The 13,327-nt window shown below is 38.4% G+C and overlaps 1 protein-coding gene across 1 annotated transcript; it reads left to right on the top strand.

Moving 5' to 3' along the window:
• The first annotated feature begins 9,620 nt into the window (after nt 1–9,620).
• On the top strand, nt 9,621–12,826 carry LOC104420290 (putative receptor-like protein kinase At3g47110). Its single transcript, XM_039302360.1, has 3 exons — nt 9,621–11,877; nt 12,255–12,308; nt 12,411–12,826. The coding sequence occupies exons 1-3, from the start codon at nt 9,621–9,623 to the stop codon at nt 12,824–12,826; spliced, it is 2,727 nt and encodes a 908-aa protein (XP_039158294.1).
• Nucleotides 12,827–13,327: the final 501 nt, after the last annotated feature.

Raw genomic sequence — 13,327 nt, 5'->3', positions numbered from 1 at the left:
TATATTATAAAGTTTATGGGCCTTTTATTTGGACTTTCTTTTGGCCCCAAAAATTTTGGGCTCAAGCAGCCCATGGAGGCCCTAAAGCCGTCGACCGAAAGAAGGGGGGGAGAAGAAGAGAACCAAACAAGGGGGAGGAAGATGCATGCCATTTTACACTTGTCCATAACCATCTTCCACTTGTCCTTCCCATGCAAAACCTCATGATTACTAGCTAATTAAGAAATTAAAAAGGAAAAGGAAAGGGCGGATTGAACAAGGGAGTGATCGAGAGAGAGAGAGTGACCAAGAGAAAGAGAGAGAGTTCGAGAGAAAGAGAGAGAGTTCGAGAGAAAGAGAGAATTCATGAGGGTGCATTGGCGAGGGGAAGAAGGAGACCAACCCCGCCGTGCGTGCGCCTGTTGCTGCCGTCGATGCCGCCTAGCTTCGCCGTCGATTGAGCCGCGCCCGAAGTCCTCAAGTTGCTGTTTTGCTTACTTTGGTTGCATTGGAATTAAGGAAAGTGAAGTCCATTGATTTACATTATGCTTGCTGTAGTTGTGTGTGAAGTGTAATAGATTTTGGAAATACTTGAACTTGATGCTGGATGTTGGAATTCGAAAGAACATAAGTAGTTCTTTAGCACTAGCAAACTGTTTCATGGAAAAACAGCTTGACCTTTGGCAACTTCGTGAATTTTCTGTAATTATCTAGAAGAAATCTGACTTTGTGTCCTTGATGAAAGTTGTAGATGACATTTTGAGGAGTAACATACTAAAATTTGGGAAGAAACGGATGAGTATTGGTCGGTGAAACTATTTTTCTTTGGAAGTGTTAGATCTGGAAACTGTTACCGAGGGTTAGGGAGAATTATAGTGATTATAGCTCTTGATCTATCGTGAATATGACTTCGAGTTATTCACAAAATTTTTACCTCTAGGTTTTATCTATAACATATCAAAATATCAGAATTTTCTGAGTTTATTTCGGGGTTATACCGAATTTGTTATTAAAACTGTGCAATAGTGATGTTTGAAGTTTTATGGTTGTGATGCATGGACCATAGCGATTCATACGAAGTCTTCTCGACATGGTGTTCTTCATAAAACATTTTTCTCTAGATCTCGTTTATAACATGTTAAATTTTCAGAATTTATTAAAATTTTTTACTAATTTTTCCAGAATTTCAATTAAAGGAGTGTATTCTGTTTTATCCTAAAATTGTTTTATTTTCAAGAACAAATGAGTTACTCGGCGAGATGTGGTATCTGAGGTTGTTATTTATACAGCATATGTGGTGACATTTAGCATATCCTATGGCATCAAAGATTGATTGAAACCTTTGACATTATTGCATCAAATGCTATTTTGAGAGTGAGACATATATGTATACATTGTGATGTTGATGACACCGTCGGACGGCTAAGTCGACGATGCCTCGGGAGTTTCGGGATGCCTGAAGTTGTGTGCCGGATGTCCTCGGGAGTTTCGAGATGCCCGGAGGTGTGTGCCGGAGATCTCGCGATGCCAGGATTGGATGCGAGAGTCAGGAGGGACGCAAACATTGGTCCCTGGGAAAATGAGATCCATTTGAAAATCAAAATGGGAAATGAATCATGTGCATGTGTGTGCATAAGGCATGGTGCATGAATTGTCTATGAATTTGAGTTGGTATTATTTGGCGTTGAAAAAGTGATTATTAAGGTATGGGATGAACCTTATGGATTTATATGCATGGTTGCATAGATATTATGTGCATGAAATCTTGGTTGCCTTGCTTGTTGCATTTTGTAGTTTGGTGGATTTTTTACTGCTGAGTGGTTGTACTCACTCCTTTTGGGGACTAACATTTCAGATTAGGAGTTATGTCTCTGTCGCCAGTCACCCCCGGTACTTTCTATGGTGTACCGACCGATGTCGAGGTTGAGTGTACGGAGCTTCATCATTCCGAGATTCGGGGGCTAGTAATCGTTCGTGCGCAGGTTTTGGTTTTGTACGACGTTGGATCACCCGCTGGCCCTATCACTCAGGAGTTCTTGTCCTTGCATGTCCGCCGTGACGGGGTTATGCTGGGGATGCTGCCGCCGCCGCCGGCTGACGGACCGGGTTGGGTGTGACTGAGTGCGATGGAGGAAGGATGAAGCTTCTTTTTGGATGGCCGACACTGAATGATGGACCGATGTATATGACTGATGTGGAGTTGGGTACTTTTGGTTATAGGCGAGCTTAGTAAAGCCTTGGCCTTTTGATGTACCGACTCATAATGTTCATCAAAGTTATGTAACTAAAAGTGTTCGGCTCTAACTTTTATAAGATGTGTAGTTGGTGTGCATTGCATTATTTTGTTGGAGTATGGGATAGGGAGGTTGGATATGCTTCCGCTATATGAACTGCGCTGGGACTGATCTAAATTATATAAACCCCCAGGACTTATGGGCCCATTACAATTCTATGGTATCAGAGAGACATATTATTAGCGCAAGCGAAAGGTAAGCTAACTGTGGCGACCTTAACGGATTGGGGGTCGTTACGGGGGTGCCACACTTAGGGGTTTTGTACTCGTCGATATCTCATGATTGGGAATGTTCCAACTCTTGTAATCGGAGAGCTCGTGCTTAGAACGCTCAAACAACTTGTTCTTGGAAGTTGCCCATTTCTCAATAGTCAACGAGAAATTTTGGATGAGGTTAACGCGGGCAAATTTGTGACTCAAGCAAAAGTTGTGGTCTTTTATAAGACTATAAATTTTTTTGAGTAAAATTAGGATTGGACAATAAAATTGGGACCATGGTACCAAGTCCACCTTTGGCTCACAACCAAGCATCGACTACCTACCCTGGTCCTTCTACTATCCTACGGTAGAATTGCTAATGCTTCTTGTGTTTTTTGTAACTCTAGACCGGATTCGATCAATCATCTATTTTTTGATTGCCACATTACGGTTGATCTTGCCATGTTTTGAGATGCTAGATGCAACCTTCCTTAGCATAATAGGGGTGGATGGACAATCTTCAGTGGGCCATCAAGTGTATCCCGGGTAGTGACTTTTATCAAAGTATTGCGAGGTACTCTTTCGGTGCTCTATGCCACACCATTTGGAAGACGCGGAATGACATACTCTTCCGAGGCCAAGCCCTGTTCATTCCCGCAATGAAAAAACATCTCATCAAATCTGTGAAGGATAAGGCACTTACTTTCAACCACATTGTTGACACACCGAAAAACAGGAGGATCCAAAGAAGTTGGGGACTCAACCCCACTATCTTCTCTTCGGCAGTGTCTATTCCCTCTTTGTAATTTTGTTGAGGGTTGTCCGTGCTTGACTTCCCTTTCTGTTTTCTTTTTTTCTTTTCTCGGCACCCTTCCACTCGTTATGACTTGTATGCCATTATGAGTGTAAGTTTTTGGTCTTGAGACCCTTGCAGTATAGCCGTGTTTGGTTAAAAGTTAATACAATGCTTACTTTACCAAAAAAAAAAAAAGAAAAAAAGAAAAAAGAAAAAAGACAATAAAATTGGGACAATACCTAAAATTTGGGGTTTTTCCTAGAACAAAAAAATTTATGGTAAAATTGAGGGTTTTTTATGAGATAAAAAAATTTATGGCGGCAAGGGCACTATCCTCGCTAGCCAAAGACCGAGGCTTAACGATGGCCGGTGGAGGGAAAAAGGGAAAAAAAGAGCAAAAAAAAAAAAGGAAATAAGAGAAAAGGAAAAAGAAAAGAAAAAAATAGATAAATACTCCAAAAATATTAAAATATTGTTAAACGTTATCCACATTAGTGCCGGCGTGTTATTTAGAACTGTTGACGTCTACGCTAGTGATTTCCGTTCAAAATTAGCCAAATGAACTCAATTGATAATATATTAAAATGCTTGAGGATTCAATTGACAAAAATGAAAAGTTTAAATTGAATTGGCAAAAGTACAATAGGTTTATGACTTTTTAGATAATTTTCTCCTGGTACTGGAGATTGTAGCATGAATGGACTACTAAGGAACAACTTTTTAATACAAGGATTCTGCCTTTGCCCATTATTCTCCCATTTTTCTTTTCTTTCTTTTGTGCGCTATCAATGGAGCAGGGAGTTTTATTGGCAAAATATATCTCATGCAAGAGTTAATTTTTGCACACGACTTGGCTGTAATTTGGAGCATAATTCTTACTTGTCATTTGGGAGTATGAAAGTCATGACCATTTGAGACTCCACTTTATTTTATGGAGTACTAAAGTAGTGGTGTGGGCAAAGCACTGATTAACTTGGAGATTAATGTCCTCAGAGCCAAACTTCTCTCAAATTTCCACCTCAAATTAAGGGATATGCTTATACTCATGATGGCCCATGATGAATCACACACAATCATAGCCATTGATCATGGCAAAACTTATCTCATGCAAGAGTTAATTTTTGTAGAAGACTCGGTTGCAATTCGGAGCGTAATTTTTACTTGTCATTGGGGAGTATCAAACTTATGACCATTTGAGACTCCACTTTAATTTATGGAGTACTAATATAGTGGTGTGGGCAAACCACTAATTGACTTAGAAATAAACATCTGCCGGGCTTCTCTCAAATTTTCACCCAAAATTAAGGGACAGGCTTATATAGATCATGGCCCATGATGAATCATGCACAATCATAGCCATTGATCATGGAAAAACATATCTCATGGAAGAGTTAATTTTTGCACACTGACTTGACAGCAATTCGTAGTGTAATTTTTACTTGTCATTTAGGAGCATTAAAATCGTGACCATTTGAGACTCCACTTTATTTTATGGAGTATCAAAGTAGTGGCATGGAGAAAGCACTAATTGACTTAGAAATCAACGCCCTGACAACCAGGCTTCTCGCAAATTTCCACCCCAAATTAAGGGACATGCTTATATTGGTCATGGCCCACGATGAATCATGCACAATCATAGCCATTGATCATGGCAAAACATATCTCAATGCAAGAGTTAATTTTTGCACATGGCTTGACTACAATTCGGAGCGTAATTTTTACATGTCATTTGGAAGTATCAAAGTTGTGACCATTTGAGACTCCATCGATGGTTGATAGTTTCTTGTTCACTGAATGAATGATACTCATTGTTGTGACTTGTCTGCCCAAAAAAAAAAAGGAAATGGAAGAAAAGACCTTCAAGAGACGTCTAAAAAATTGGAACCTTCTTAACAAGTTTCCTCCCAGTTTGCAAAGCTAATTTTCAGTCTCCTATCTATCCTTACTTTCCATGCATAATCATGTCTACCCACTTCTTCTTGGGATCTTGAACTTGGCAAGCGGTAGTTTTGCTGACTAAATGTTATATGTATATGAAGTCTCTTCCTTACACGTTTTGAAAAAGATTTGCAATATATATAAATTCTCTCGCTTATCTATGTCATACATAAAGAGGTCATTATAAATTAATTATACATTTTTAATAATAAGTACTTACATAATTTTTTATGTTAACTAATAATAGAAACTTCTTTTAGCAAAAGAAGAAGTGTGATTTCTATGCATCAGCGGTTGAGCAAGAATTCAGGTGGTTGCGTCATGCGGTGTGACACATATGTCTATGTTGCCACAAAATAAATGATCATTAGTGAAATTTCATTTGGCTCATTACATAAAGATCATGGAAAAACATATCTCATGGAAGAGTTTGCACACTGACTTGACTGCAATTCCGAGCGTAATTTTTACTTGTTATTTGGGAGTATCAAAGTCATGACCATTTGAGACTCCACTTTATTTGATGGAGTATCAAAGTAGTGGCATGGACAAAACACTAAATGACTTAGAAATCAACGCCCCGACAAGTAGGCTTCTCGCAAATTTCTACCCCAAATTAAAGGACATGCTTGTACTGATCATGGCCCACGATGAATCATGTAAAATCATAGCCATTGATCATGGTAAAACATATCTCATGCAAGAGTTAATTTTCACACATGGCTTGACTGCAATTTGGAGCGTAATTTTTACTTGTCATTTGGAAGTATTAAAATTGTGACCATTTGAGACTCCATCGATGGTTGATAGTTTGTCGTTCACTAAATAAATGATACTTATTGTTGTGACTTGTCTGCCAAAAAAAAAAAATGAATGAAAGAAAAGCCCTGCAAGAGATCGTCTAAAAAATAGGAACCTTCTTAATAAGTTTCTTCACAATTTGCAAAGCTAATATTCTAGTCTCCTGTCTATCCTTACTTTCCATTCATAATCATGTCCACCCACTCTTCTTGGGGTCTTGAGCTTGGTAAGCGGTAGTTTTGCTGACTAAATGTTATATGTATATGAATTCTCTTCCTTACACATTTTGAAAAAGATTTGCAATATATTTAAATTCTCTTGCTTATCTATGTCATACATAAAGAGGTCATTATAAATTAATTATACATATTAAATAATAAGTACTTACATAATTTTTTATGTTAATTAATAATAGAAACTTTAAAATCTTTTAGAAGAACAAAAGTGTGATTTCTATGCATCAGGGGTTGAGCAAGAATTCAGGTGGTTGTGTCATGCGGTGCGACACATTTGTCTATGTTGCCACAAAACAGATGATCATTAGTGAAATTTCATTTGGCTCATTACATAAAGATTATGGCAAAACATATCTGATGGAAGAGTTAATTTTTGCACACCGACTTGACTGCAATTCGGAGCGTAATTTTTACTTGTCATTTGGGAGTACCAAAGTCGTGACCATTCGAGACTCCACTTTTTTTTTTTTTTTTTTTTTTTTTTTTTTTATGGAGTATCAAAGTAGTGGCATGGACAAAGCACTAATTGACTTAGAAATCAACGCCTCGACAACTAGGCTTCTCGCAAATTTCCACCCCAAATTAAGGGACATGCTTATACTGATCATGGCCCACGATGAATCATGCACAATCATAGCCATTGATCATGGCAAAACATATCTCATGTAAGAGTTAATTTTCGCACATGGCTTGACTTCAATTTGGAGTGTAATTTTTACTTGTCCTTTGGAAGTATCAAAGTCATGACCATTGGAGACTCCATCGATGGTTGATAGTTTCTTGTTCACGGAATGAATGATACTTATTGTTGTGACTTGTTTGCCAAAAAAAAAGAAGAAAAAGGAATGGAACAAAAGCCCTTCAAGAGATTGTCTACAAAATCAGAACATACTTAATAAGTTTCTTCACAGTTTGCAAAGCTATTATTCCAGTCTCCTGTCTATCCTTACTTTCCATTCATAATCATGTCTACCCACTCTTCTTGGGGTCTTGAACCTGGCAAGCGGTTGTTTTGTTGACTAAATGTTATATGTATATGAAGTCTCTTCCTTACACCTTTTGAAAAAGATATGCAATATATATAAATTCTCTTGCTTATCTATGTCATACATAAAGAGGTCATTATAAATTAATTATACATTTTTAATAATAAGTACTTACATAATTTTTTTATGTTAATTAATAATAGAAACTTCTTTTAGCAAAAGAAAAAGTGTGATTTCTATGCATCAGCGGTCGAGCAAGAATTCATGTGGTTGCATCATGCGGTGTGACACATATGTCTATGTTGCCACAAAACAGATGATCATTAGTGATATTTCATTTGGCTCATTACATAAAGAATATGGTGTAATATATGATTACATATAAGTATTTTGTGTTATTGCATCAATTAATTATTAATCATTATGGTATGAAAAATAATCAATTCTATAAACGTGCATTAAATTGGGTTTTGCCAATAAATATGATTACTGAATGCTTAATCAATATTAGAGGGAAAATGCTAGCTAGGATTTGTCCATGGCTAAGAATATAGATGCTTGTAGTATCTTACAACCAGAAGAATTCTACACTCTCTCAAAAATCATCGAGAGTAAAAGTCCCAATTACAAACCTATTAAATTTCTCGATTCATTGTCCGTGGATGAAGGGAAACAATTTTATCATTTAAATTTTTTTGTTCTATATATGCTAGAGGAATATATAATGTCGCCATTATGATTATCCGAAAAAAAAAAAACAATTGTTATCAAAATGGTTTTGTTCACGAGTGCTTTAAGATACTTATGCTAAAAAATACAAACTTATATTTATGAGGTGTTTAAGAGTGTCCTATAGAAAAAAATACTTATTAAAATAGGGCTTGGCCCCTAATTGTTGGGAGATCCACATGGCTGATTAGTGCATAATACGTTTTTTTTTGGGTACTTGCTAAATAACTGAATTTTCGTTACTTTTTCCTTGGGATGTGATGAATGTGAAGATTAAGGCTGAGCTATATATATTCTGTGTTTAAGTTGATTTTTTTGCCTAGATAGCGTTTTACTCATTTCAACAAGTGAAAGATGAAATTAACAATTAAGAATGACAAATACTACAATGCCATAATGTTGTAGTTTTCAATCAATGCACATCGGCTTTCTCACGTGCTACCTATTTAGATCAAATTAAAAAGTAGATGGGTGACAGAAAACTAAGAACAAGTCAATGTTGATCATAATGAGATAATAGAGGTGGATAGAATTGTTTATATGGACAACAGGGACAAACATATTTCTTATTTTAATATCCAATTAAGTTTTAATTTTCGCGTTTGGATCTAATGTTGTTGATGTTATGGAGTAGTTCCATCTCATTACTAGTGTCCTTACAGTAAGGTCATCTTTAATAGAATATCGGAGATTACATGTGCAGCCTCTAAATTGAGTTACAATTAAATTGAGTTTGTTCCTGCACCTTTATTTTCATTTTCCCTTGATACATTGATATTGATGGTTGAGGATTAAAGCGACTAGGAACAACATATGCATCTGAGAGAGAAAATTATATGAATGCAATGTCTTGAGAGAGTAACATTTTGCTCCCAAAAATTATGCGAAATTATACTATAATAATAAAAATCCACTAACCATAACAACAAACATTCATTTCCAGCAATGATATTGAAACCAATTACATCCAAAAGTATTCGATGGGCAAAATTTGTTAATTGTACTTACTTTTTCTTCCTAAAGGATAAATGAGCATGGATGAAATGACTTTAGATTTCAAAGTGAGTAGCTAACATTAAACTTTTTAAAATAAAAAGGAAAAACAATGTTCCTCTAGTGCCATTTTAATGGGAAGAATTTTCATTCCCCTATACAAAGAATTTACATTTTCAAGATCATTTGGCAGAGTCTTCATTCTCAAAGAGAAAACCAAGCCAAGCAAAACGCTGACTCATCACATATATATATAAAAAAAAAGAATATGGCCCCGAAACTCCCAGTCCATTTCTCCCCTTCGTTTAAGTTGCCTCTAATTGCCACGTCCATGTCCTCCAATTAAAGTGAGTTTTCATTCCCTTCTTCCATTCACTCCAGCCCCCACGATACGCACATATGGCCAGGCAAACTCTTCTCCAAAGGCAGAAAAACCCGTCAAAAAGAAGAAAAGCGCTTCAGTGGCTATTGAGTCAAAAAGAAAAAAGAAGAAAAACGCTTCTAAAAGCTATCCTGAAAAAAATAAAAGAAGAATCGACACCTTCCTATAAAAGGATAAGAATAACGCTTCAAAATCGACACCCCACTCTTGTAAAGCTCTTCAAAGTTTCTAGTAGCACTCATCCTGCCCTTTGTTTCTCAAATTTACCCACTTTTTGGGGCTTCGAGTCATGAAACTTGCGGGCATTAGTTCTGCAGAGTTTCCATCATGCCCTGTGCTTCTCTGTATTGCTCTTGCACTTTGCTTTAACCAAGTCTCTTCCACTACTAATCAAACAGATAAACTTGCACTTCTCGCATTTAAGGCTAGTATAACCAGAGATCCTTTCTGCATGCTCAACTCATGGAACAATAGTATTGAGTTTTGCCAGTGGTATGGCGTTACATGCGGCCGGAGACACAGGAGGGTCACGGTCCTGGACTTACAATCACAAGGACTCTCCGGATCAATCTCTCCTCATATTGGGAATCTTAGCTTCTTGAAGAAAATGCGGCTCCAAAACAACAGTCTCGATCATGCAATCCCTCCGCAAATCGGCCAGTTGCACCGCCTTCGTATCTTACTACTACACAACAATTCATTGGTTGGTGAAATTCCCAAAAACATATCAGGTTGCTTGGACTTGTTAGCACTCTGGGTTTTGCGTAATGAGCTAACTGGAGAAATTCCTAGGAAGCTCAGTTCATTGACGAAGCTCCAGGATTTAGTTTTGCATGTTAATAATTTAACCGGGAACTTGCCCTCCTTCATTGGCAATTTATCTTCCCTGGAGAAACTTTCTTTAGGAGGGAACAACTTGGGCGGGAGCATTCCCCAAGTTCTAGGCCACCTAACAAACTTGCAATTCCTTCTCCTTTCATTTAACATATTGTCAGGTACAATTCCACCTTCCTTATTCAACCTCTCTTCACTACTTATTTTTTCGGTTGGACTCAACCAGATACAAGGGACTCTTCCAATAGGTATGGGCCTCAAACTCCCAAAACTTGAAATTTTTGATGTTGGTGACAACCAACTTGAGGGGCCGATTCCTCCCTCGATATCGAATTACACAGAACTACGTTATCTTTGCATTGATACTAACGGATTTTCTGGGAAATTACCATCATTGGGAAATTTGTATAAGCTAAGAGTTCTTCAAATGTATACAAATCAGGTTGGAAGTGGAAAACCTGAAGACTTGAGCTTCCTTTGCTCATTAACTAACATCACCAAACTAGAGGAAGTGAATATCGGCTTTAACAAGTTTGGTGGGGTGTTACCTAAATGTCTAGGTAATTTATCCACCACTTTGAACCAATTTTCTACAGCCATGAATCAAATATCTGGTGAGATTCCAGAAGAAATTGGGAATCTTGTCAACTTGGAGGTATTATTTCTGAATTTCAACCAACTTTCAGGTGTTATCCCCTCAAATTTGGGGAATCTACAAAATCTAAAGAAGTTGGGGTTGAGTCGTAACAACCTCAGAGGGACTATCCCATCTTCATTGGGAAATCTAACCGAGATGATAAACCTAGATCTTAGTGGGAACAACTTTCATGGGCAAATTCCTTCACGTATATCAAAGTGCCGGTCTCTTAATAAACTTGATCTATCTTATAATAATCTTAGTGGTGCCATACCCCCACATCTTATTGGTCTCTCATCATTAGCCATCCTTTTGTGTTTGTCTCATAACTATCTGACTGGGATTCTACCCACAGAAGTTGGCAACTTGAGAGCTTTGACCGCGTTGGACATATCTGACAATTTGTTGGTAGGTGAAATCCCAAATAGTTTAGGTGATTGCACTTCGTTGGTATCATTGAGGATGGAAGGCAACTTCTTCCACGGGTCGATTCCACAATCAATCAAATCATTAGGAGGCATCGGAGAACTAGATCTTTCACGCAACAATTTATCAGGTCAGATTCCAGAATTCTTAGCAGTATTTCAATCCTTAGAACGTCTGAATTTGTCATACAATAAGTTTGAAGGTATGCTACCATGTGAAGGAGTCTTTAAGAATGCTACCAGTACTTCCATTGTTGGGAACAATGAGCTCTGCGGCGGATTGCCGGAATTTCATCTCCCCAACTGCATTTCCAAAAGCCTCAAAAGCAGAAAGATCAATATAGTGATAGTTGTCGCTTCTACCATTTCTGGAGTTGTTGGAATGGCTCTTATTGCAGCTTTTATATATCTTTGTTGGGTGAAGAAGAAAGTAAATGAACCAGTTTCAAGTTCAATGGATGATTCACATTTGAATGTATCTTACGGGACACTCCTAAAAGCAACTGAAGGTTTTTCTTCGGCAAATTTGATCGGCGTTGGAGGCTTTGGTTCTGTTTATAGGGGGATACTCAATGACAATGGAACGGTTGTTGCCGTGAAAGTGCTTCATTTAGTCTGTCGTGGTGCTCTGAATAGCTTTATAGTTGAGTGTGAGGCATTAAAGAACATCAAACATCGAAATCTTTTGAAGATACTTACGGTTTGCTCTAGTAGTGATTACCAAGGAAATGATTTTAAGGCCCTAGTCTAAAAATTCATGGACAATGGAAGCTTGGAACAGTGGCTACACTCATACGCAACATCATCTCATGGGAATATGCTTCCGAAAAAGTTGAATTTCATATGGAGGATAAATATTGCAATCGATGTTGCTTCGCACTAGATTATCTTCATCACCAGTGCCACATTCCCATCGTTCATTGTGATTTAAAGCCAAGCAATATCCTCTTAGATGCTGAGATGGTCGCACATGTTGGCGACTTTGGATTGGTGAAATTCCTTCATGAATCATCCCTTGATACTGTAGATAATCAAATGAGCTCAATGGGTCTTAGAGGGACAGTGGGTTATGCTCCACCAGGTTCTCTCTCTCTCTCTCTCTCTCTCTCTCTCTCTCTCTCTCTCTCTCTCTCTCTCCACTTTGATTTAATTTGATTTGGACTCTGATCAAAATGTGTGGCAGAATATGCAACGGGATGCAAAGTTTCAAGAGAAGGAGATGTCTATAGTTTCGGCATTCTATTATTGGAGATATTCACAGGTTTGAGTCCCACTGATGACAAATTCAGAGATAATTTGACTCTTCATAGTTTTGTCACAGAAGCTTTGCCTGAACGAGTGTTAGAAATCACGGACAGCTTTTTGCTTCAAGAAATAGAGAGCCATTTAGGCTCCTATAGTCGTCGGCATTGGTCTTCCGAAGGGGATAACATATTTCAAGAATGTTTGGTTATGGTGTATAACATTGGAGTTGCTTGTTCGTACCAAGTGCCAAGAATACGGATGAGCATCAATGAAGCTGCAAATCAGTTGCACCGGATTAGGAAGAAACTCTTTGCATTGGGTTTACATGAACGAGATGAACCGCCGATAGCTTAAATAGCTATCGTTTTTTTTTTTTTTTGATACCCAGGGAACCCTGTATAACCAGCAGTCGGCGCGTAAACCCTGAAGTGACGCTAGTGGAGGACCCATCACCTCGACGTCACACTTAAGACCCCAAGTGACCGTGAGGGGATTCGAACTCCTCCCCTTCATGAGGGGGAGAGAGCCCAAGCCATCGCGGCCACCAAGGCGGTGGTTACAGGATGCAACTCTTCTAACGTGAAGAACTGTCCGAAATTGGGCTTAGCCCAGGATCGGCCCATTAGCCCAATTATCGGTTTCAGTCTCCCAGTTGTGAACCATCACCGTCAAGAGCCACTCCATCCGCCCCCACGCCACCACCGCCTTAACTCCTATTCGACGGCGCCGTCCTTGGCCTCACCCTTGCTGACGCGGCCGTCCCGCACAATTGTCAAGTTCACTCCAGCTCCTCCGCTCTCCGCTCTCCGCGATGGGGCGGTGATTGTACAAAGGACTCAAAAATGTAAGTGTGTG

The sequence above is a fragment of the Eucalyptus grandis genome, chromosome 9 (assembly GCF_016545825.1).
Source record: "Eucalyptus grandis isolate ANBG69807.140 chromosome 9, ASM1654582v1, whole genome shotgun sequence".
NCBI classification, from domain to species: Eukaryota; Viridiplantae; Streptophyta; class Magnoliopsida; order Myrtales; family Myrtaceae; genus Eucalyptus; species Eucalyptus grandis.
This window is presented reverse-complemented; position numbering and strand designations above follow the sequence as displayed.

Bases quoted from the DNA above. Each gene is read 5' to 3' on its own strand.
- LOC104420290 (XM_039302360.1), top strand. From the start codon at position 9,621: ATGAAACTTGCGGGCATTAGTTCTGCAGAGTTTCCATCATGCCCTGTG. The intron at 11,878-12,254 runs GTGAGGCATTAA...TTGATACTGTAG, and splicing joins GAATAGCTTTATAGTTGAGT to ATAATCAAATGAGCTCAATG. The intron at 12,309-12,410 runs GTTCTCTCTCTC...AATGTGTGGCAG, and splicing joins AGTGGGTTATGCTCCACCAG to AATATGCAACGGGATGCAAA.